The 23731-nt window shown below is 40.7% G+C and overlaps 1 protein-coding gene across 3 annotated transcripts in view; it reads right to left on the bottom strand.

Moving 5' to 3' along the window:
* DNAH8 (dynein axonemal heavy chain 8) overlaps window positions 1–23731 on the bottom strand; it is a 125952-nt gene that overhangs the window by 69613 nt on the left and 32608 nt on the right. For all 3 annotated transcript variants that reach the window (XM_083604432.1, XM_083604434.1, XM_083604433.1), the window contains 20 exons: window positions 21817–21929; window positions 21205–21311; window positions 20332–20440; window positions 19837–20023; window positions 18590–18786; window positions 17904–18030; window positions 16200–16435; window positions 16007–16111; window positions 15113–15226; window positions 14270–14332; window positions 11411–11511; window positions 10192–10329; window positions 9291–9531; window positions 8655–8854; window positions 6816–6969; window positions 6539–6702; window positions 4392–4494; window positions 3786–3890; window positions 2024–2185; window positions 405–629 (listed from right to left, as the gene is read on the bottom strand). In XM_083604432.1, the coding sequence (XP_083460558.1) occupies window positions 405–629; window positions 2024–2185; window positions 3786–3890; window positions 4392–4494; window positions 6539–6702; window positions 6816–6969; window positions 8655–8854; window positions 9291–9531; window positions 10192–10329; window positions 11411–11511; window positions 14270–14332; window positions 15113–15226; window positions 16007–16111; window positions 16200–16435; window positions 17904–18030; window positions 18590–18786; window positions 19837–20023; window positions 20332–20440; window positions 21205–21311; window positions 21817–21929 (2951 nt within the window). The remainder of the gene's footprint in view (window positions 1–404; window positions 630–2023; window positions 2186–3785; window positions 3891–4391; window positions 4495–6538; window positions 6703–6815; window positions 6970–8654; window positions 8855–9290; window positions 9532–10191; window positions 10330–11410; window positions 11512–14269; window positions 14333–15112; window positions 15227–16006; window positions 16112–16199; window positions 16436–17903; window positions 18031–18589; window positions 18787–19836; window positions 20024–20331; window positions 20441–21204; window positions 21312–21816; window positions 21930–23731) is intronic.

Genomic DNA, 23731 nt, shown 5'->3' with positions numbered 1-23731 from the left:
TTTGTGCTTTAGTATACTGATTAATTATGTTGTTTTCATTTTCTATTCCTCTCCCAGCCAAGGCCTTAATGACTTACTGGGCAGCACTTCTTCAATTAAGTACTTGCCAGCCACCATTAGAAGTTTACGCCAGCTTTGGGCTAAATATGTACAGGTTTAGCCATCCTGTGGTGGATGTTTAAGAAACAGTGCATGTTAACTGCTTACATCTAACCATGGCCCAATTACTCTTCAGAGGAGAAAAATCTAAGGGAACTCTAGCGACTGTCTTTCACCTCCTTCTTGGAGACTGTGATTCTCTCACACAATCCCAGCCAGGCCAAACAGTGATATTGGATACATAGCAAACTTGGTAAGTTAGACATGAACTACATTAAAGATGTCAGCTAACATTTATACTTTACCAAGTCATCAAATATATCACGCTGATGCACATGAATAGTAATGAGGGTTTCAAACTTCACTCTGTCAAACTTCGTAAGATCATGAGTTGTCTGGCCAATAAGTGTATTCAGAATATCCAGAAATTTCTGATTTGTTACTGACATTATTTTCCTATCATCTTTTGCATTAGTTAATGCTTCTTCTGAATCGTGTGTCCACAGCATCTGAATTCCCAGCAACCCTACCTATAATAAATTTAACAAATAAAATATGTGCATGAATATTTATAGTGCATTCCAGCTCATACTTTTAAACTATAATTTAGAGTGATTAACTAGAACGATTAACAAATGCGGTTTTGATATGGATTTTCCTTTGGAGGTGGGAAGTAAATCAGGAAGTTTCAAGGGTCCTCTTCTCTATCATCATTTTCACATACATTCAGTAAAGTCCATAAGCAACCCTGTAAATTCCTTTACCATATTGCCATAGTGAAGCACAGAAACAATTAATAATATTTTCTTTAGAAACCGTCAAAGGTAAAACAGTCAGGGTTGTTGTTCTTTATGTCACAAGTATGACTCTTCCCTGGAAGTAAGAAACAGGAGGAAGCACATCTGAAAGCTTATCATGAAGCTTCAAGTGAGAAGGAACTTTGACATCTGGAATACTCACTAAGAACAGCCTACAATAACACTGTAAAAACAAAGAATGACAGTGGCAAATACGACAATGGACATGGCCAGCAAATTCCAGCTACCCTTCCATCCCCAGTAATATGGGGGCTTGTCACCCACAAATAAATGGGTGACTTACAACTTTATAGTGAGCATTATTGCTGCTTCATTGGGTATCAAGGTTCATGGAAAAACATTTGTCTTCCTGGGTCCTGGTCTTGAAAAGAACAAGCTCTGTTCAGGGGTCCTTTACCTGTAGTAAAGGTAGTTGGAATATTTGAAAAGAACCAGGTTTACATCTGTACTTTGCACTGAAGTTTACAGCATGACCTCGGACCAGTCACCCTCCCTTAGCCTAACCTGCCTCCCAAAGTTTTTGTGGGAATAGAACGAGTGGGGTGAGGAGAGAACCATGTAAATGCAATGCAATGCAATGCAATGCATGAATGCATGAATGAATAAACAAATAAAAATATTTTATGCTGCTATTCAGAAAATTGGACTTGATGGCCCTCCATAAAGCAGCAGATCACAGCATAGGACTAGGGACTCACAGCCTCTCTCCATTCTGTCTTCTCTAAAAACTACCACTTAGCTATAAAATAAATAAAGCAACCACTATCAACATCTTTTCAGATCATTCATTACACCTGTTGAATCACATACAGGATATGTCCCTCAACAAGTACACCACATCAATTAAAGGAGACAAATAATATTGCGCACACACAAGTTAATGTTAAGCAATTATAAATACCATTGATTTCAAAAGGGACCTTAAAGTGGGTAGATGTGCCTATTACTTATGACTACTGTATTTATTCTCACAAATGGCTAAGTCTCAATCCAGAAAAATATGTGCATATTGACAAGCTTTTTCATTTTGTCTTTCAGCATGCAAACCTAGCCTTTTCGCCTCAGGCCTTCATAGCTGGATCTTACCTGCTTTTCAGACTTCTCACCTGTGCTGGAAAATGGTAAAGGAAGTTCAGTAGCTGGTACCCTGGATCACTAATCTGATAAAAGGCTGCTCGAATGACACAGTGTAATGAAGACTGTTGCATTTTCAGTAGATCCATTAGCCAGAGCTCTACAGGTCCCTTTGCATTTACTGGGGTGTCCAACTGAAAAATTAAAAGTTGTGTATTAATTATTCAAAATGGGCTTTACAGTCTCTTTAGTTTGATTAAGAAAGGAGACAATGTACTAACTGGTGAATACCAGAAGTTTGTGCATTTCTGCTCAGGAATAAGGCAGGCAAATCAAACTGGATGCCTCAAAGTTCTGCAAAGCTAAGCAAGTTCTGGTATGCTTTCAGATTGGATGGGGGACCACATGCTGAGATTCCTGCATTGCAGGGGGTTGGACTAGATGACCCTCGGAATCCCTTCCAACTCTACAATTCTATGATTCCATGATCTTAATAGTCCCAATTCTTCCATTTTTGGATGTCTAAAAAATTAACGGTAAACTAAAGCAATTTTCTCAACAACAAATATATAAGAAAGGAAAGAGAAGAGTTCAAATGAGGTACAATGAGACCATAAGAATGGACTGTTGGTCTTACTTTAAATGTGTTTCTTAATGGAAACTAGAATACCACCAAGTGAGATTGTGTTCATCGTGTTACTTGAGGCAGGAAAAAATGTTTACTTAAGATTACTTAGAGCATCAGGACATTGAGAAAGAAGAATTATCTGATGGGTTGGAGTTCAATGAGCTTATTTTGACAAGATTGTTTAATGAAGCTTATTTTTTGCAATTGTTATGCAAGGCATCCTTTGACTTCAGATATACCCAGCACAACCTAAACAGCCAGTTCCTTGTGTCATGGAGCTGCTATCCTGACAGTTTCAAAACGCTATTCAAACCTCACAGAAAGACCTGATCGCAGGGGTGGCCATTGTGGGGTGGAATTAATTCATTTTCAGTGTACTGAACTGTGTCATACAAGTTGATATTTTAATCTCAAAACAAGTACGGTTTCCCTTGTTCCTGTCTTCACGGCTGGATAAAAAATGATATGAATTTGGGGGATTGCATCAAACACTCAGGAGTGATACACTGCTCACCCTAAGATCCTACACACAAAGTTACCTGGGAGTAAAATGCATTAAACACAGAACAAGCTCATTTAAGACTAGAATTCACAGGTACACACACAGAAAAGCTAATATGATTGTGCTCTTCCTACTGCTGAGGGCTCCTTTCTTATCTCTCTACCTCATCTAATGAGCAAGAATCTACTTCCTAAAACATGGTTTACTGAGGAACAAAAGAACTAGAGTACTGTTATAATTTTAAACAGTTGCTGTACATATGATAAAATATATCAAAGAGCACTGCCTGCTGCTACTTCATGGGCTTGTAACTCATACATTCCAAAGCTTCATACTGTATAGTAAAAATGTTAATGTTAAAAGTTAGTTAATGTATAAAGCCTAACTCCATACTACCCTATCCACAGTCATCAAAAGCTAGCCAAATATTTTATATCTCATAAACATTTTATCATCGTATTCAGGCTTTGTCAAGTCTAAGGGGTGGGTTTTTAGTTTTTAGTTAAGATATTCTAATTAGAGAACGGTCCTATTACATCCTTCTGCACAAAGAAATAACATTTTATTTTTAACTGAGCCAAATTTCTAGGATGGTATGTAGGGAGAGATTAATTATAAAATTCAGAATCATACTAAATTATATTTTTAAAATGCAAAATATTACTGGAATTTTTTCTCCTTCTCTTGATATGACTGCCATTATGCGATCATAATCCTTTGGATGAAATTCCACTTCATTTATGTTGTCAGATAAACCAGGCAAATGCGGCTGAAAGAAAAATAAAATCCATGAATGCATGTAGTATTCTAGCCAGGACATTTTCACAAATTAGCTTATTTTTGTAAATGAGTACAATTTCTGAATTAAAGAGAAGAGCAAATGATATTGATGGCCAGATTTCAACATGGATTTCTTCCCACCATGGGAATTTACTCCTTGGTAAACAGCTGCGTTCAGCCAAAGGTTATTTGAATTTATAGGAGAGTTTCCAATAGGAAGTGACAAGAGGGAGCCATGCTGGAGTGATGAGAGCATAGTAGTTAATGTGCAGGAATTCCTGGAATTCACCCTAAGTCTGGCTATAACAAGAGCCTCTATTTTCCAAGATATGTTAAACCATTTTGATTAAACTAGCATAAATCATGCTTATAGTCACTAACTCCTTGCACTGTAGTTTTAAAGGTACATGAAGTACACAAAATCAGAGCTGTTTCAAATTTGTTCTGCATTCAGTAAATACTATTTTTCCATATATATGTTGGAACCTACCTGAATAGTGTGTGAATCACTAGCTTGTCCCAGTATTTCCAGAAGAGCAGGGTCAGAGATAAAAAAGAATCTGGGAAACAGCAATCTTTTCTTTTCCAAATATCTTTAATAAGAAAAGAGATTTATTTCAGAAAACATTTTCCCCTCCATTTTTCGAAGTGCACTTACTTGGGAGTTTCAAGCAAATGTAGGTAAATATCAATCCAAGATGTAAATTTTCCAGTGGGGCAGAGCCACTATGCTAGCTTTCAGGTAGGTATGCTAGCTTTCAGGTAGGTGAGTGTTTACCAGGAGGGAGAGAGAAGGGATAAAGCAGCAGGGGGTGGGCAAGGTGCAGATGCACCAGCAGAACCAATCCAGTGTTTCTGTTGCACTGTGGTGACCTCTCTGCCACCTCCCCATTCTGGTAAGCGAGCCACCTACCAGGTAGCAAACTGCTTCTGATCAATCCTATGCAAAGGATGCATAGCAACAAATCTCAGGATTGCATGCTGAGTTTCCAGCACCCACAAAAGCTTATGCCATAACCAAAGTTTTAATGTTTAAGATGCCACAAAACTCCTCATTGGCTTGGTTTGCAGCAGAGTTAACATGGCGACTACTTTGGAAATTTTAATGCCTATCTGTGGACAGCTTCAGAAGCCTAAGACCTCCACAAGTTGAACCTGGAAATGCTTCTGGAGCTACTGCTGGTTTGTATTAATTTCCTGGGTCAAAGTTGCTTTGCTGCTCTTCTTGCTCTGCTCCTCTGCATTATAACAAGCTTCTGCCCTTTCTGGCCATTATATCCACTTTCCATTATCTGTGCAACTTATGGGCATCCAGATTATAGACCCAACTTATGCTTCTAGCTCTTGCTTACTCCCAATTCCTTTCTTGCCTTAGGAAGCCTTTCCTCATGTAACATGATCTTGCTAGTAATACCACTATCTGTTTCCTTTCACAACCACCTCACTTGATGACTTCTACTGGATTTCTGAACTCTGCGATCCTGGTTTTGCCCTCCCCATGCTAAGGGGGCCCTCTCATTGCAAGCACATGACAGCCACAGTGCCAGGCATTACAATGAGGTGGCAACATCCTTTGCTCTCCAGGAGGCCAAAGAAAGCACACAACAAACGGGTGCAGATGAGAGTTTGAGATGGCAGCAGGGTTTCTCATACCACATGCACAACACCCTAAAGGCCTTGGGAGTTTGCCTGTTCCCCATTTCTGGTAAGAAGTTGTAGTAAGTAAGTGATGGAAGAGGGATTTATGATGCAACTGGGCCAAAGCTGCTCTGTCCCACATGCCTCACATCCAATGCTACTTTAGCTTTTGCATATTGTGGTACATGCTAATGGATGATAAATCAGTGTTCACTGATATTTATTCTCAGCCTGTATAAACAATAATATTGAGACTCATTCAGGACCATTTGTAGTTTCAGATTTTTTGTGTTTTTTACTATTTATTCCCGCCCCCCCCACCCGCCACACATCCTTTTGAAAATACCCATCCCAGCTACTGCCTAGTGCCCAACATCACCTAAGGTCATCCTTGACCTTAATCGGGGAGCTACAGATCTAAATTCCTCCAGCTTCTCCCAGTTCCTAAAATTCTGGTACTAGAAAATTAAAAGTATAAAAAGTGAAGCATGGGTGTATAGAAGCCTAGATTTATGGGAAGATCTACTATAAACAGAAGCAAATATTCCTGCTTTTTACCTTCCAATATTATCTGTACTTTGAGCCATAACTTAACTTTGGCAATTGACTGTCTGGAGTGAATTAATAAAAATATGCAAGACTAGAACAGTAATTATTTATTTGCAAAGTGATTTTTATATTATTATTCTGATATTTTTTTACCAAACTAAAAAATATACCAAAGACCATAAGCAAATTTACATATATGGGCCTAAACTCATAAATCTGCACTGAGCATGCCAGCTGCACATACTACAAATCAATCCCCTAAAATCTCTTAATAACTTCCCAAAACACCATTCCCAGAACTCTCCCCTTAATACCAAACACGAAATGACACTAAAAATTAAGAAGCATGCAATGTTAATTAAAACCATAAAAAGTTAATTAAGATGGACTATTACTTTGACCTAAATTAAAAGGATCAGATTTTTTTCAAAAAGTTTGTAAACTTTGTACCCTGTCAATGACTTCTGGCACACTTCCAACTGCTCGTGTAAATGCGGTAAAAGCTGCCCCATAGTCTCGTCTCCAACACAGCAGTTAACTACATTGGGGTTTTCATGAGCTCGCTGCATTATTTTTATCCATGATTTGTCAATGTTTTGAAAACGTTTCGCTTCCTAAACAGAGTAAATGTAATGGAAACGTGAATGAATATTATGTCATTCTAAAGTGCAAACTACTGCTACATTTCAAGATCAATATTTACATAATTGAACCATGATAAAGTTACCTGAGGTAACTGCTTGGCAATATCTCCGCCGACAAAAACAGCTTCAAGATAAACCCAGAGGTTTTGCACAATCAACCATTCTTCAATTATATCGCTGGAGGTACTAAGTTTGAACACCCAGTTCTGAATCTCTTTTTTAAAGGGTGCATTGTATCTGAGAATAGGAGGCAAGAAAATAGCAGCATGAAATTGAAGAGTGACCCTTTTCACAATATTATTGTTACTATATTCTTTTAACAACTGTTTCCCCCCCACTTTAAATATCTCTATTTGGTAGTGCCTTGGTGTAGACATAATGCTGTCCTTGGGTCACACAACCCTTTTTTCTCTTCCCTCTTCCCCACTCCTCTGAGTTTTGGAGCTAACTGTGGTTCAGCTTTACAATTTTAAAGGTGTTATGGCCTTGTTCACACGTAATGCTAAGCCAAACTATGATTTGGCGTGAATGAGCAAGCATGCTGGTGTATAGTGAAAAAATCAAGACTGCTTGGCTATTCCCCTGCTGCTGCCAAGATACTGAGAGCTAAGCCATGGTTTGGCTTAGTATTATGTCTGAACCAAGGTTCATGGTTTGCTTCCCTCAAACAAACCACAAACACAAAGCCAAGAACAAACCTTGATACAACTTGTGATTTACCTGGAGTGAGGCAAACCATGAGTCTTTATTTGGACATAATGCTAAGCCAAATTGCAGCTTAGCTCCCACTAGTAGCTGAAGGAGGGGAGGAGTGAAGCATCTATGATTTTCTCAGTATGTGCCAGCATGCTTGCTCATTCATGCTAAGCCATTGTTTGGCTTCATGTAACCTGTGAACCAGGGACGTGGGTGGCGCTGTGGGTTAAACCACAGAGCCTAGGACTTGCCAATCAGAAGGTCGGTGGTTCGAGTCCCCACGATGGGGTGAGTTCCCGTTGCTCAATCCCTGCCCCTGCCAACCTAGCAGTTTGAAAGCACGTCAAAGTGCAACTAGATAAATAGGTACCGCTCCAGTGGGAAGGTAAACAGCGTTTCCGTGCGCTGCTCTGGTTCACCAGAAGCGGCTTAGTCATGCTGGCCACATGACCCGGAAGCTGCACGCCGGCTCCCTCGGCCAATAAAGCGAGACGAGCACCGCAACCCCAGAGTCATCCGCGACTGGACCTAATGGTCAGGGGTCCCTTTACCTTTAACCTGTGAACCAGGACTATAGCTAACTCTTGTTAGGCCCAAACCACAGGATGCAATCATACTTAGAAGTAGGATTTTGTAACTGTGGTTTAGACTACCTTAGTGATAGTGTTGGTGCAGATGTAATACTAAGAGTTTGCTCCAAAACTGAAAGAGAGAAGGGGAGGACACTTACACAAGAGGGGACAAAGAGGGAGGGGTGTGCACATTTGCAAGCTTCTCCTAATCGCCTAACTGTGATAAGGTAACTGGGCACTGCTACATTTGCAACAAGCTGGTATTGGTGGCTGCAGCATCCTACTGCCGTGTCCATTGCTTAGGGTGGAGAACAGATAGCAGAAGAGCACCTTGTCTGGCCTCAGAGAGCACAGCTCCAACTCTATGGCCAAAATTACTCAGGTACCATGAACGCACTCGCCTGGGTACTGTGTCAGTTGTCTTGGTTAAATAGGGCAAAAGGGTACTCTCTCTCTTCTGTCCTACTCAGCCACAGTTGGAGAGAAGTGAGAGATCACTGGACTTTTTGTTAATATTGTTTATTATGCCTTTAAATATTTATGACTTGCAAGGTGCCTTGGAAAAAAATTATATCCTGAAAGGCTGGATATAGAGAGTTGTAAGAATGAGACAAAAATGCTAATAAAAACATTCTACAAAATCTGTGAAACTACCTGTTACTCATCAAAGAGCCCAGGATCATTAAGCTGTCCTCCATGAGTGTAATAATTTCAGCAGATTCTGTTCCCTTGAGAAGTAGCTCTCCTCTTCCTTTGAATGCTGAAAAACTCAAGACCTGATTTGCCCAACTGTCAATTACTTGAGCCAACTTAGCTTCAATATCTTTTTCTTTTATAGCAGATATACAGATGTCCTGCAAAGAAAGAAAGATCCTTAAATTAATTTTTAAAAATATTGATAAGCCAACTGAGGAGTCTCAACAAAGACACCTTACTTGTGCCCATGTTTAGGTATACCTCTTTTGTGTACTGACACAAACACTGCTGCACATGAGCAAAGAAAGGCATACCTTCTAGGCCAGGGGTTCCCAACTAGTGATCCATGGACCCCAGTGGGTCCTCGTAACCCACCCAGGGGGTCTGTGGTGGCATTCACATAACAAAAACTACCATAGAGATATTAAAATTTTCAGAAGTAGAGGACCCATGGCTTGGCCTTTGAAAAACAAGTGGTCCACAATACTTAGCTAATTGGGAATGACTGTTCTAGAGCATGCTCACTGACTCTCAAACTGCACCTTAGTCTGGCATTCTCTTTCAATATAAAAATGCAACTGTATGGAAGACTACCTCAATGTCATCTTTATGCTTGAGAAGCGGTGCTTCCATGATATTCCGAAGGCAAAAGGAATCTGATTCCACATCAAATGGATGCCCAGTTGTATCAGAAATACGGTTCCAGTGTCTTAGTTTCATTGCTTTATTAGTCATCATTTCCAACAGTGGGCAGGACTCACTGAAATCATCTATTCTTTTCTTAAGATCTAAAAATGCTTGCCAGTCTTTGAGCCCCTTAGGTAGTTTGCGGCACCTTTCATTGAAAGAGATTGAACATTTTACTATTTTAAACCTAAAATGTGCAAATATCTTAACAAAAACAAAACAATAAGCTCATGTTTGAAGAAGAAAAACTTCTAAAAGCTTTCCTGAAAACAAATGTATTTGCATCCTAGAGGATTTCATGCTTGGGATCAGACAGATTGAAAGAGCAAGTTCTCTAAAACTGGAACCACAGCTTAGAAGGCATTGCTGTGACTACCTGCTGATGTTGCTTCCCAGGTGTTAGGAATCTTAGGCAGGACTGATCCTGCTTACTTTAAGAGATGCAAAGGCTCATACCGCTAAGATATGCTAGAAAATTCCACCAGAAATGGAAATGGGAGCAGAAATTGTCACTATTTGTATATTCACCCGAGGTCAATAACAGAACTTGTGCAAGCAAATACTGGCTTTTGCTATTGTCATTTTTAATTCCCCAAACATTACATAAATAACCATGTCATTTTCTGCATTTTTCTGACATTTGTATTACGCTGAAATGCATCCAAATTACTCACATAATTAATTATGTAGTTAATTACATTAGTTTCAGCCATAGGCAACAGGGAAAGGAATGGCACAGGTTTTAGCAGAAGATAAAATGTACATAGTGTGGTAGGTGGTTTGCAAATCGTGTAGAAAGTAAGCTCACCTGTTTTGAAACTCCAGAAGTTCAGCATTAATTTTTTCAATATCTACATCTCCCCAGAGAATTTCATAATACCCACTGATATTATTCATCACAGTATCATACAATCCATACAGTTTTTGAAGCAAACTTAGCTCCTTCCTGCAAAAAAACACACATTGTGATGGAGTCACTAGCATACCTTCCATTTGTAAAAGTGGGATGTGGGTGTCGCAGTGGTCTGAGCCTCTTGGGCTTGCCGATCAGAAGGTTGGTGGTTCGAATCCCTGCAACAGAGTGAACTTCCGTTGCTCTGTCCCAGCTCCTGCCAACCTAGCAGTTCGAAAGCACGCCAGTGCAAGTAGATCAATAGGTACTGCTGTGGCAGGAAGGTAAAGGTGTTCCGTTGCACCAGCAGTGCTTTAATCATGCTGGCAACATGACCCAAAAAGCTGTCTGCAGACAAACACCGGCTCCCTCAGCCTGAAAGCGAGATGAGCGCTGCAACCTGATAGTCACCTTTGACTGGACTTAACCGTCCAGGGGTCCTTTACCTTGTACCTTTACTTTGTAAAAGTGCAGCTGATTTAATCTGAACTGTGATCAAAACAGTGGTTCCCAATCTGTGGGGCATGGCCCCCTGGAGAGGCACAGATTTATCCCAAGGGGTTCACAGATTGGGGTGGGGAGAGACTTAAGCCTCCAAGACTTGGGATTTTTTTCCCATGAGGCAACTGAGCATCAGGGTGCTGAATTCCAAAAAACACTGAGGAGAAGAGAGAAGACAGCTGTGCTGGTACACACATACACCTGCTGCCACATTCACGGGAATGTAGATTCCAATATGCTTATACTAAAAGTCTTCCAGCCTGCTGCCCAATTTCATTCTGTTAATATCTTACACAACTGCTGTTTCAGTTCCAAATCTAAGCAAAAGCTTTCTACAGCTGATTTTAACCGCTCATCTCTTAACACCCCTTCTGCCTCATCACTCCCACGACTCACTTTTGATTCTGCAGAACAAACATCACATGCAAGACACATCTCATAGCTGTCCCTCCTTCTTTATTTCCTCCTGTGATTCTTCACATTATAGCAAGTTTTCAGAGGAGCTGAGTTCCGAAGATTATATATAGTGTCCCCAGTGTACAAATACAATATTGTGCAAATGTCTCTCCCATCATTAAAGCCTTCCTACAATGCTTAACTTATTCTGGCAGGTAGAACAATTTTCCACAGTTACCTGATTTTATGTAAAACTTCATAGTCCGTGACAGGCAATCCAAATAGCTGCTCACCAGATGAATAAGTAATAAATTTCCTCCAGAGCTCATCAAAATTGGCCTAATAAATAACAGAAATTAACAAAGGATTTAGATTATGTAACACAAACATAGCATCCTTTACTACATGCATATCCAAGACAAGTCCCTTGGGCTTCGTTCTCATATGAGAAGTCTGGGGATTAGATCAGGCATAACATAATGTTCATGATGCACTTTGTACGCATGAATGTATTACTTGCAGATCTCTGTGAATGCCAATTACACAGGGCCAGTTCACTCTGGCATGCTAATCATTTGATGGCTGAAGCAATGTTTTTCAATGAAGTTGGTTCCTGCACTCAAGAGCTATGAGTTGTCAAGTATGGAGTAATCAGGTGGCGAGAAATCAACTACTATATATGCAATGTTTATGTTAACTAGGCCATCAGCACTTTCTTAGATTGGTTTGGATACTGCAGTCATGTGATATCTTCTTATCAGAAATGCTTCATGTGATCAGCATTTAGATTTATTATATTTTAAAATGTTTCTAGCCTGCTTTTCTATTTAAAAAGTCAATGTCCGCAGTGGCTCACAAATTAAAAGAAAGCATGAAAGAAAATAATAACAAGAACAACAACAACAACAACAACAACAACAATAATAACAATAATAATAATAAAGCCAAAATATCAGCTAGAGATTAGCTACAGAAAAACACAGCAAGAGAAAACATAACAACTAATCTTCCCCTTGTCTTAACACAAAGCTTTGTGAGGAGAAAGATGTGAGAAGAGATGGAGAGGGAGTTCTGAAGCTTGTATGCATTGGCTGAAAAGATGCTGTCACCATATCACCTCCCCAACCTTTGAGAGCAGGCCATAGGGGATGCAGAACCTGCCTCAGATTAAGACCTAAGAGAGTGGCGGACAGCTCAGAGTGGAAGAAGTACTCCTTAAAATACCCTACTCCCAAGTAATTTAGGTTTTAGGTCCTAATACCAGGACTTCAGGTTGGGCCTGGAGCCCATGTAGTCAGCACAAACGACCTTGGTTCCCTACAATACAGTCACATGCACCAAGTCCTACAAAACAACTGGGGGAAAACAGGGAATTCAAAGTCTGCTGGTATAATATGTGGCAAATACATACATGTGAAAAGGCTTGGTGAATCAATTTGATCATTAGCTGTAACACAGAAGTGGTTGGCAATGTCGCAGGGATCTCATTGCCCGTATCACGGCTGTTTACTAGGAGGGGGAGGGTCAACATGGTGCAAATGAAATTGTGAGAGCACAGGATTGACTCCTCCAGTGCATTTGCATTGCGACTACCTCACCCTCTACCTGCGAGTAAGCTGCAGTAATGTGGGTGACAAGTCAGACAAGCATCACTACTCTACCAACTACTGCTGCCATAATCAAACAATGTCTGAATTTACAAATAAAAGAAGAAGAAGAAGAAGAAGAAGAAGAAGAAGAAGAAGAAGAAGAAGAAGAAGAAGAGGAGTTTGGATTTGATATCCCGCCTTTCACTCCCCTTCAGGAGTCTCAAAGCGGCTAACATTCTCCTTTCCCTTCCTCCCCCACAACAAACACTCTGTGAGGTGAGTGGGGCTGAGAGACTTCAAAGAAGTGTGACTGGCCCAAGGTCACCCAGCAGCTGCATGTAGAGGAGCGGAGACGCGAACCCGGTTCCCCAGATTACGAGACTACCGCTCTTAACCACTACACCACACTGGTGTATGCAGAAAGGGGCGGCGGCTGCACACTGCACTCACATTCTGATAGTAGGCTACCTTGTACTGTTTGATGAGCTCTTCTTATCTTTCACAGAGTCAAACAGCTACACAAGATTTAGGGCAGTCATTTGACTCTCACAATGCCATATAAAAGGTTAGTCTCAAGGTTATCATAATGAGAATCAAAACAGCAAGAAATACGATGCCATAGGCCCCGATAAATGAAAAGTAGAAAATGTTTACAGATTAAAAACTTTTATGGGACTAAAGCTCAGATATAATGCAACACTTCAATAAAAACAATTTGGTGTATAACTAGTTAGAATGAAGCAAACCATCATGCAAAAATTGTTTTGGCTCCCCTTGTTTCAGAGTGGGTGCCTATAATACCTCACGCTTCAGGTGGGCCCCCAAAAGGATTCAACCTTTTTTTAAAAAATATATTTCCAAAGACAAAGCAAAACGTGTGATGCAGTTACTGGAGAGTGTGAGTCTAAAACTGGGACTGAGACTGAGGGGAATAACTGAGAGGCAACAGAACAACTTGCATCAACAAAAGGCAGGGGGGAAACACAGGCGCGTTCTAGAGAAGTCAGTTTACTTCCTTCAGTTTGTCTTTCCCATCTTTGACCACAAGGCGAAGAAAAATCCCTAGCTAATGATGCCAGAAGCAGCTTAGTTATGCTGGCCACATGACTCGGAAGCTGTACGCCGGCTCCCTCGGCCAATAAACCGAGATGAGCGCCGCAACCCCAGAGTCGGCCACGACTGGAACTAATTGTCAGGGATCCCTTTATTGTCAGGGATCCCTTTACCTTTACTTTACCAATGGGAGAAGGTGAGATATAAATGTAATTGATTAATTAAGGTGCTCTGGGAGGCTTTTTGGCTGAAGGCAGGTAGAAATGCTCTAAATAAATAAGCCATAAGTGAAGGCAAAATATTCTAGGGCACTACTGAGAACTGTACTGAATAAGGTGCCCACCAGTGTCAATGTTCTGAAGAGTTTAACAAATCAAAAAGAAGGGTTGCTGAATCATCTATTAAGGCCCACCCAAATACCACACCACTCAGTTTAACATCTTAAACATTCTTACCTGAAATATCTGCAATCTGTTGCTAGCTTCTTGAGGTGGTGTATTTGGAACCATGGGTCCCTCCTGTAATAGGCAAAATGTAGCCAATAATTAATATATATTTAAAAAATAACTCTGAATCCTATGCCCCATTCTCATATCCACTCAACACACAGAGATATCACAAGGACTAGATGAATTTCATGTTATACATAGGAATGCATGTGGAATTTGATTTCCATAAATTCCAATGCAAACTGGTCTGATTATCTCCCATAGCAGAATACAACTATCTTTCAGATTTTGCACTTCTCTGAATTTTGGTGCCACTCTTGGGTAAAAAAAATACTTCAATACATTAAAAATAAATAGCTGTAAAATAAAATAAACTTAGAGATGCACATGTTGCGATAAAATATACATTTAAATCCGTATTTTTGGAATTTATTTATATCCCAATATGATTTTAATGCATTTTTTTAAAAGAAACACCTGCAGATGAATGTAGGAAAAGGAGAGAAGTTTATTAATTTATTAATAAAGGCATGCAAAACTGATATAGGCTGCAAACAGACTGACCTGTCCATCATATGTTATAGGCCTTCATGTATTAGACTGCCTATAATACATATTCTAAAACAGAACAGCAGAATTGTTTTTGACTGGATGTTATAATTTCTGCTAAAACCATATATGACCTAAATTTATTTTTTCAAACCACTTGCTTTTTCTTAATCATAGTGCTTTGCTTTGCTTTGCTTTGCTTTGCTCAACACAATACAAAGTTAGATGAGACAGTTTACATATGTATAGTGTGAGATATATATGTATGTGTGTTCTCTGCAAACTGTTCAAATAAATTACCATTTCATATGCTGTTTCATAGCTCGACACATCCTCACGGAAAACCTCAACAGCCTCCAGTAGCTGGCTCTTAAACTTGGGCTGCACTTGAATCAGCTCATCTTGAACACTGGCCTGCAATATAAATGGATGTTCAAAAACTCCAAGAAAATAGCACCCGTACAGTTTCAACTTTATCTATTCAAACATGAATGGGCTGCCCTCCAACTCTAGGACTCAGACAGCAAATGTCAGTATGAGGTAGAAATAAACTGGCTTACAAGTTGCCTCTTCGGAAGGATTCCAAAATACATGGAGCAGAAGAATTACACAGAACTAAAAAACAACCAGGTCTGTAGAAAGAAGATTTTGAGAGCGTCATGGGCCAGAAGCAGCTTAGCCAGTGGAGCACACTGGTGGAACCCACCTGGTGCCCCCACCATTGTGTCCCTCCCACACTGTCTTCCCTATTACTTCTCCCCTCCCCAGAAGTGGCAGTGACCAGGAAGTCGGAAAGCAAATGTCTACCACGCTGAGCGAGTGCTACTGTCATGGGTGCATGGATGAGGAGCAAAAGTTCAAGTTTAAGTGAAAAGTCCTATAAGATCATAAAGGGAGGGGATATGCATCTTGCAGCCATGAGCCAGAAGAGGTAACTTGGTTTGGAAAGAAATGTGAAACACGGCTATTAGAATCATAGAATTGTGGAGTTGGAAGGGGCCACAAGGATCTTAAAACAAACAATTGAGGAACACAAATCTCCAGTCCAGAAGCACCATTGAGATCCATAAAGCAGGATTGTTGATCTTGGAGCACAGGCCAGATGACCTTATACACTCTAAGCTGATACTAATGAACTTTAATGAAGGCCATTAATTAATTCTCGTATAAAGGGTGTATGTTTCATATACTTACAGCTTTGCTTTGCAGCTTTATGAAAGAGTACCGTAATGTATCAACTCCTTCTGATTCCTCTTTTGTCACTTCAACTTCAAATCTATTTAAAATTGTATAAGCTTCCTGAAAAGAAACAAAGCAAAGAACAGGATGCCTCACAATTCATATAGTCAAAAAAGCAATGCCAACCCCAACTCTTTTTTTAACTTACTTCAATGGGCCCCATAGTCATATCCATTTCTATTTCCTTGTCTCGTATATGAGCCAGAGCTTCCATAGCAAATCTGACATCATCTAAATCTCGAATTGGTCGAGATAGTTTTTTCAAATATTCTGCTATAAATGTTATCATGTCTTGCATTTTCTTCTTGTACTCCTCATTTAAATAGCGGCAGAGTAACATTTTCCATGCTTTAGCTTCAATTGAGAGCGCCAATTTCATTGGTCCTATGGAAAAATTACAGTCTCTAGATCATACTGTACACAGAAAGCAACTACCTTTTTGCATGTCACACACTGAAAGGAAATTGCACAAACAAGTTTAAAACAAAACAGCCTAGTCAGCAAAATTACATCCTTTAGGCTGTGACCCAAAAATTTTTCTGCAAGTAGTTTTGCATGCCAAAGGGACTTTGGATTTGTATTTCCTAACCAACAGCTTTCAGAGGAGTCTCTTTAAAATGAAGGCTGTGCATCCTTCAGGCATGGGTCTATAGGATGCAGCAGAATCTCAAATCCTTAAGCAGAAACTTAATGAGTCTTTCCTGTTTAATTTGTGCTAGATGATCAAAGCCCTGCTTCTTTAGATTTTGGTTATAGTTAGTAAAATAATATATGTTATTACATCTTCATGCTTTAGTCTCCCTTTGTATCTCCTTAACAGAGCCCCCTGATGTCAAGTATCTAATTGGAGTTATGTAACAATTAGAGCCAATAAATGTAGTCATGGGGGGAGGGGATGTTTCCACTGTGTAATTATTTCCTATAACAGGGCTAGAACTGAAGAATCAAGAGAAGACCTAGCAGTGCACAGAGGTTATCCATCACATGTTCCAAGAATGTGCAAAGCGGCACATTAGGGCTGCCTGTCCTGGCCCTGCACACCTCCACCTTCAGACATTGGACAGACAGTATGAAGAGGAAACCTAAGAACGTTCAGCTGATTGTGCATAGATTCTTCCATCCTCAACTGGAGGTCTCCGTCGCATGGAGCTGTCAGGGCTGCTCAGAGCTCCCCAGCCTCTCCATATGTTCACAGAACACAGTTCACAGATACAGTGGTACCTCGGGTTAAGTACTTAATTCGTTCCAGAGGTCTGTTCTTAACCTGAAACTGTTCTTAACCTGAAGCACCACTTTAGCTAAGGGGGCCTCCTGCTGCTGCCGCCGCGCTGCTGCCGCCACGTGATTTCTGTTCTCATCCTGAAGCAAAGTTCTTAACCCAAGGTACTATTTCTGGGTTAGCGGAGTCTGTAACCTGAAGCATATGTAACCTGAAGCATATGTAACCCGAGATACCACTGTAATAACTTCTGTATTGGACTTTAGAGATGAGTGGGTTATTTCCTAACATAATATGGTTGGTTACTGGGCTATGGCATGATCTTTTGTCTGCCTAATAATTGTAGTTCAAAGTAAAATTTCCACAAATGCCAGATTTGTGTTGCTATAACAAAATTTCAACTCAGTGCTATGGCTGTAAAAAAAAAAAAAGTATTAAGGCATTTCTCTAGGATGGACAAAAGACAATCTGAAGACCTAGAAACAACAGGAAAAGATCAATTCAAGATTGCAAGATGAACTTACAATTGACACAGCTATTCCAAACGCTGCTCAGAAAAGCAAATAACTTGTTGCCCCCAAAGTGACAATTTATTTTCCTGCACATTGCACATAAAGAAAATGGTTTTCATACCTGTATTCAGTTCAATGGGGCCAACAGAAATTGTAGGTTTTAAATCTTCTATCTCTTGTTCAAAGGTAGCGTAATGAAGAATCTCTGACCTGATCTCAGTCAGAGACGGGTTACTGGCCAAAAATTGCTGTAAGCAGTTGGAACAGATTATTAACATGAATTATTTTATTCTGTTAAAACAGTATTCAGCATTGTAGTGTTACTTCAAAGGCTACATAAGGAGTGCGACACATGCATATAGCAGCTACATCAGAGCTGCAAATAGCAGCTTGCCCAGGACACATTGTGCTGGCCTGCATTGAGTCCCCCACTCTAAATCCTGCTCTCCATGGATGTTGCCACCTACCAACTACCAGAATAACCCAGGAGCCTATTCCACCCGCTTAAAGTCAAGATTCACAGTGGGAACAGCCCTGCACTTCAGTTTTCAGCCCACAAATACAATACAGCACTTATATTCGGCTCCTCAAGCAAACTTTTTTCCTTCTGCTTTCTGGTAAAAACTGTGAATGCAGTTATATGAATGGGGTAGGATTTGAGGGGATTCGTGTGAGTCCAGGTCGTCTGCACCAAGGGGACACTGATATTTAAGAGACTCTGTGCACTAGATTTTGAACCATGAACCAAGTTGAATAAAAAGAAATGTGCTGCTTAAAATCACAACGAAGGCTCAGAATTCAGTTTACCTGAACTTTCGCATCTCTGTCTTCTGTCCACAGAGCTTTATATTTTTGAAAGTCTTGCAGCGCTTCACTAGCTGCTTTCCGTACAGAGTTTACAGATGAGGACAGAAGCACAACTAACTTGGAAATATCTTTGTGTTCTGCCACCCCTGGATAGAAATTTCTCAACTTTCTTGCAGGATATGTCTCTTCTGGTGTTTCTGAGAAATATGGTTAACAACATAAATTCTGTAGCCTCTCTTTACACTCCCCTTCCATATATCAAAGCAGAGCAAAAACATAAACAGCAGAAATCTACACTAATGAATATGTATTTCTTATTGAGCATAATCCATTAAAAAAAATTCACTGAGATTTAACAATTTTTTTATTTTTTTTATTTAATAGACCGGGTTACTACTTTACATTTCCTGGATTGTGCTCTCAGAATCTATTATACTTACTTATGTATTTCTGAGAAATAAAGACTACTTGTGTTTTTTGTTAATCCCTCTGGCACTCGCCGAGGCTTATTTCTTTATCTGGAATATATATCAACGATATCAAGGGGGCTTGCAATATAGTCAATGTACAATAAGGATGAGAGAGGACCTGAATACATTTGTTTAGGATAATGGTCCAAATATCCTCTCTTTAGATATACACTTTTCCCTTCTTCCCTCGCTGGCTGGCAAGCAGGCCCGTAAAAACAAGGGTTTTGGCCACACGAAAACACAGCAAATGTAAGTTGCGCTAGACAACTCTCTAAGGTATGTTCGGGTTCATGGGGCAAAAAGCAGCACCATAGCCAGAGGATGCGCCAAGTCCCCTCAGAACACACCCTTTCTGCTCTCACTGGCTCCGCAACCCAAGAGGTGGTATCTAGTTGGCCTTGCTCATTGCTGGGGTCAGACTTTTTAAAAATTAAAGTGGTGGGAAGCTAAAGTCTCAGTTGCTGATGGCGCCACTGCTGCTTTTCCATGGTGCTACTGGGTTGTTTTGGGGGGTCATTTGGGTCCCCTGGCCTGTGCAGGATCCTCTGGGGTGCACAGGACCCTAGACCCGAGAATCAGAAGTTGAACAGGTAATACATGAAAGGGGGTGTTTTATCCACAACACCATGTACATGTCACTTAAAAATTGGGCATTTCACAGTATAAATGCCCAGCTGGAAGTAGGCTGGGTTAAGTGTAGCATTAAAGAACAGTTTTGAAATTTTGGAAGCAATGGCACTTTGTAATGGAAAAGAGGAGCAGAGGCTACTAACTTACTTTCTTCTTTTCTCGCTTTCCCTCCTATTAAGCTGGGTGATGCAACAACATTGCTTTCCAGTGTGGTACTGGATCTTGGAGGGTGGTGCAGCTGTCCCCAGTGTGCCACTCCACGGCTTACATCCAGTGTCAACTGAATCATGCGGTTGATGGCTTGCTGGATATCATCCAAACTAGGCACCATTACCTATGTAGAACACATAAATGCTTCCCATTAAACACAATGTCTTAAACCCAAATGTAACTCTCTTAAACCCAAACACAGTTTGGCAAGCATTTGCCATCAGCAGCCCATAAGCTTGTGATTTCTCAGCAAGAAGCTCTGGGTATTCTCATTTAAAAAATTTAAAAATTTAAAATCATCTCTAGATTTTGTATGTGAGTTGTACACTACTTCATCCAAATCTTCAAGAAATTTATTGAACAGCACTGCAAAAGTTAAGATAATCAGAAGAAATTAAGGAGCTCGCCTTCTTGATTGCATAAATCACTTACAACATTTGGAATAGCTAAGTGCACTTCAGCTTTTAGAAATGTAATAACATCTTCGGGTTTAGTAGTTGCTGTCTGAGGTAAATAGGGTGGCCGTCCAAATGAGCTGGAGCTGAAAAAGAAACAGGAAATATTTTATTGATATGCCACTGCAAAATGCTGAAATGGGGGGGGGAGGAAGAAAACAGAACAGAGGACACACCAAGAGGGTTCTGTGGGGCAGCAAGGGGGAGGTTGAAGAGAGGAAGGGAGGAAGAGGAGGAAGCTCTTCCAAGACAGGGAAAGTCTGGTCAATTGCTGTGTTTGTTTTCTTATGCCAGTGGCAAAAAAGTACTAGCATTTCGAGAGTTGTGAAGGAATAGGACTGAGTCTTGCGAGGAAAGAAAATCCACTTCAAGATTTGAGAAGACAACCTGTTCAGTTCAGTTCAATTTATTGTGTTTAGTGAGCAGCCATTACAACCTGTGTGGAATTTTCTTCACCACCCAAAGCCTCTTTTACCACGTAGGTAAAGGTAAAGGGACCCCTGACCATTAAGTCCAGTCGTGGCCAACTCTGGGGTTGTGGCACTCATCTCGCTTTATTGGCCGAGGGAGCCGGCGTACAGCTTCTGGGTCATGTGGCCAGCATGACTAAGCCGCTTCTGGCAAACCAGAGCAGCGCACGGAAATGCCGTTTACCTTCCCGAAGGAGTGGTACCTATTTATCTACTTGTACTTTGACATGCTTTGAACTGCTAGGTTGGCAGGAGCTGGGACCGAGCAACAGGCGCACACCCCGTCGCGGGGATTTGAACTGCCGACCTTCTGATCGGCAAGTCCTAGGCTCTGTGCTTTAACCCACAGTGCCACCCGCGTCCCAACTTTTACCACGTACCTTGAAACAAATATTCGCTTTTTAAGGGCATCCAAGGATAATCGAGTAGCTTTCTGTAGGCTGTCCAGCAACTGATGACTAAAATATGCAACTACTTCTTTGCACTCCTACAATTAAGAAGAATGTGTTCCTGTTAAATATATCCCAGAAAACAGCCAACACTTTATCTCTCTTCTCTTTGTTTCTTCAAACCAATAGATCAGTTATCTAGTTATTACTGAGTTGGTCACAGGGGATTCTTGTGAGACAAAATGAGATTTGACTTAGAATCTTCTTACGTCCAGTAAAGCACCAGACCAGGAAACTCACACCTTGATCCTTCTTCATGGTACAGATCCTGCTTTGCCCTTCTATCTGCCCCAAACCCTGGGACTACTGAACTTGCCCTTGCTTGACCTCAGTGATGGCCATTCCCATAGTTCAGGACAAAAGACTGCAATCCCACTCTCACTTCTAAGTACCCCCAAAAGAATGGAAAGGGGAGGAAAAGCTAAATAACATTTGAAAATTGTCTGTACAACTTGTGTAATAGCTTTGCAAATAATTTTCTGTTCAGTTTCAGTAATGTGCGTCCTGCACTATATATCCGGTTACTCATTTGCAATGGAATACCTTTTTAAACTCATCTTCCTTCTCACTGTCCTCAGCGTCTTCACTACTAAGGATACCTGAAGACGCAGAGGTCTTCTCGTCTGATGAACTTCCAAATGCTACATGCTTCCCTTCTATTGAAAATAAGATATAAAATAAATTTAATATAGTTCATTCAACTGATAGTCCTGTGCAGAAGTTCATACCAAACACTGTACATACGATGAAAGGGAAAGGATTATTGTCAGCTATTCATGCACTAAGACCTACTTTTTCCATAAGATTTTGCATACGTAAAGCCCAAAACATATAGGCCTCATCCCTGCAACCAATACGCTACAAAACTGAGGTTAATAGGTCATGTAGGTCAAGCCCTATGTATATAAACCCCTCCACAAATGTTAATTCAATCATATACAGGTCAGACAAAAACTGGGTAGGAACAACATGGGAGGCAGGCAGGCCACATTCACCCCAATTCTTCATCAGGTGAATAGCAGACATGGTTCACGCTCAGCCCCACTTTGTGCAACACTGCAGCTGAGCCAGCCCTTGGCACCAAACATTATCCCAAAGTAATGGATCCGATTTGCCAATTTCCCTTACCTATACTGCTCTAATATTCCAGAGACTGTTCACCTTGGAGACCTTCTGCATAAATGGGTACAGTCTAGCCTGAGATTTATACCGTCACTGGATGCTATTGGAATGGCAATAAAGTTGCACACCACAACACTCTTCAGAGCTGTGCAAGATTCCAGGGGTTATGGTTGCTTACTCGGGGTTCATGTTTAACTTTGGAAATAAGGCACAGCTGAGACTGTAGTGTCTTTACAATGTATGGTTTATTTACACACATCTATATAACCTGAATCTACTGTGGTGGGGTTTAAGGTATTACACTCAAAGAGGGTCTTGTTTCCTCCCTAAGCACAGCCCTGAATTCAAAAAGAAATCCACCATGGTTCTCTGAACCTCTGCAGCTGGCAATATTTTGCATGCTGCCTCTTCCCTCCAGCCCAGCAAAACTCTAAAACTCTACTTCAGAAGTTTTGTATTTCTAACTAATTATGAGTTGAGCGAGGGGCCCCTCTCATTTGCCTTCTGGCACAGAGCCACTCCTTTTGTCACAGCTATCAAGTCATCTTTAGTGGCCATCACAAGGCTGGCTCCTGGCTTGTATTTTTAACATGCTAAAGTCAGTGTATTACACCCAGGAATTAGAAGTGGGGTCCAGGCACCCCACAAACCTATAACGATACTTTGCAAGGCTCAAGCCCCTCTCTCGGAACAAAACCATTCTAGGCAACCTACCCTTCAGAAAGAATAGAGAACTCTCCCAGTGGCTCCTGCTGATTTTGATTATCGAACCAATCAGCTTTCAAGTTGTCTACCCAATGCACATATTTCTGCTACCAAAGATCTTAAATTCTTCTCTGCCTGTACTAGAAGCAATGTCACTTCTGACTGCAGTGCACGAGATTTCATACCCCAATGAATGATATGTGCCTTTGTGGTGGCATAGTCCAGTCTTATCATCACATATGAAGCTTCATCCATGGTACAGAGTGCTACAATGCCAGTCTTGCTAACTAAAGTTCTAACCAATTTAAGCTTTGACTTATGACAGACTCCATGCACCCTGTACCATCGGTTCTCGGCAGCATGCACTGAAGTCTCCAGACTTGTGTCTAGCAAGGCACCCAGGTATTGTACGTGATGTGTTGGTATCACCTGACTCTCTGTTGCATTCATGAAAAACCCATAGTCCTCCGGTCTCAATACACCAAATGAAGGAATGATGATGACCAGATCACGATGTTGTCTAAGTAAGGGTACAAATGTATCCCTACCTGCTGTGGATAAGCCACAACAGTCACCATGATCTTTGTGAAGACCCCAGTGCCCACTTGAGAACAGCTGGTCTCAAGTCAGG

This window comes from Podarcis filfolensis (assembly GCF_964270895.1).
Source record: "Podarcis filfolensis genome assembly, chromosome: 3".
Taxonomy (NCBI): Eukaryota; Metazoa; Chordata; class Lepidosauria; order Squamata; family Lacertidae; genus Podarcis; species Podarcis filfolensis.
Note: the sequence above shows the minus strand (reverse complement) of the source record. Positions and strands in the feature narration are given on the sequence as shown.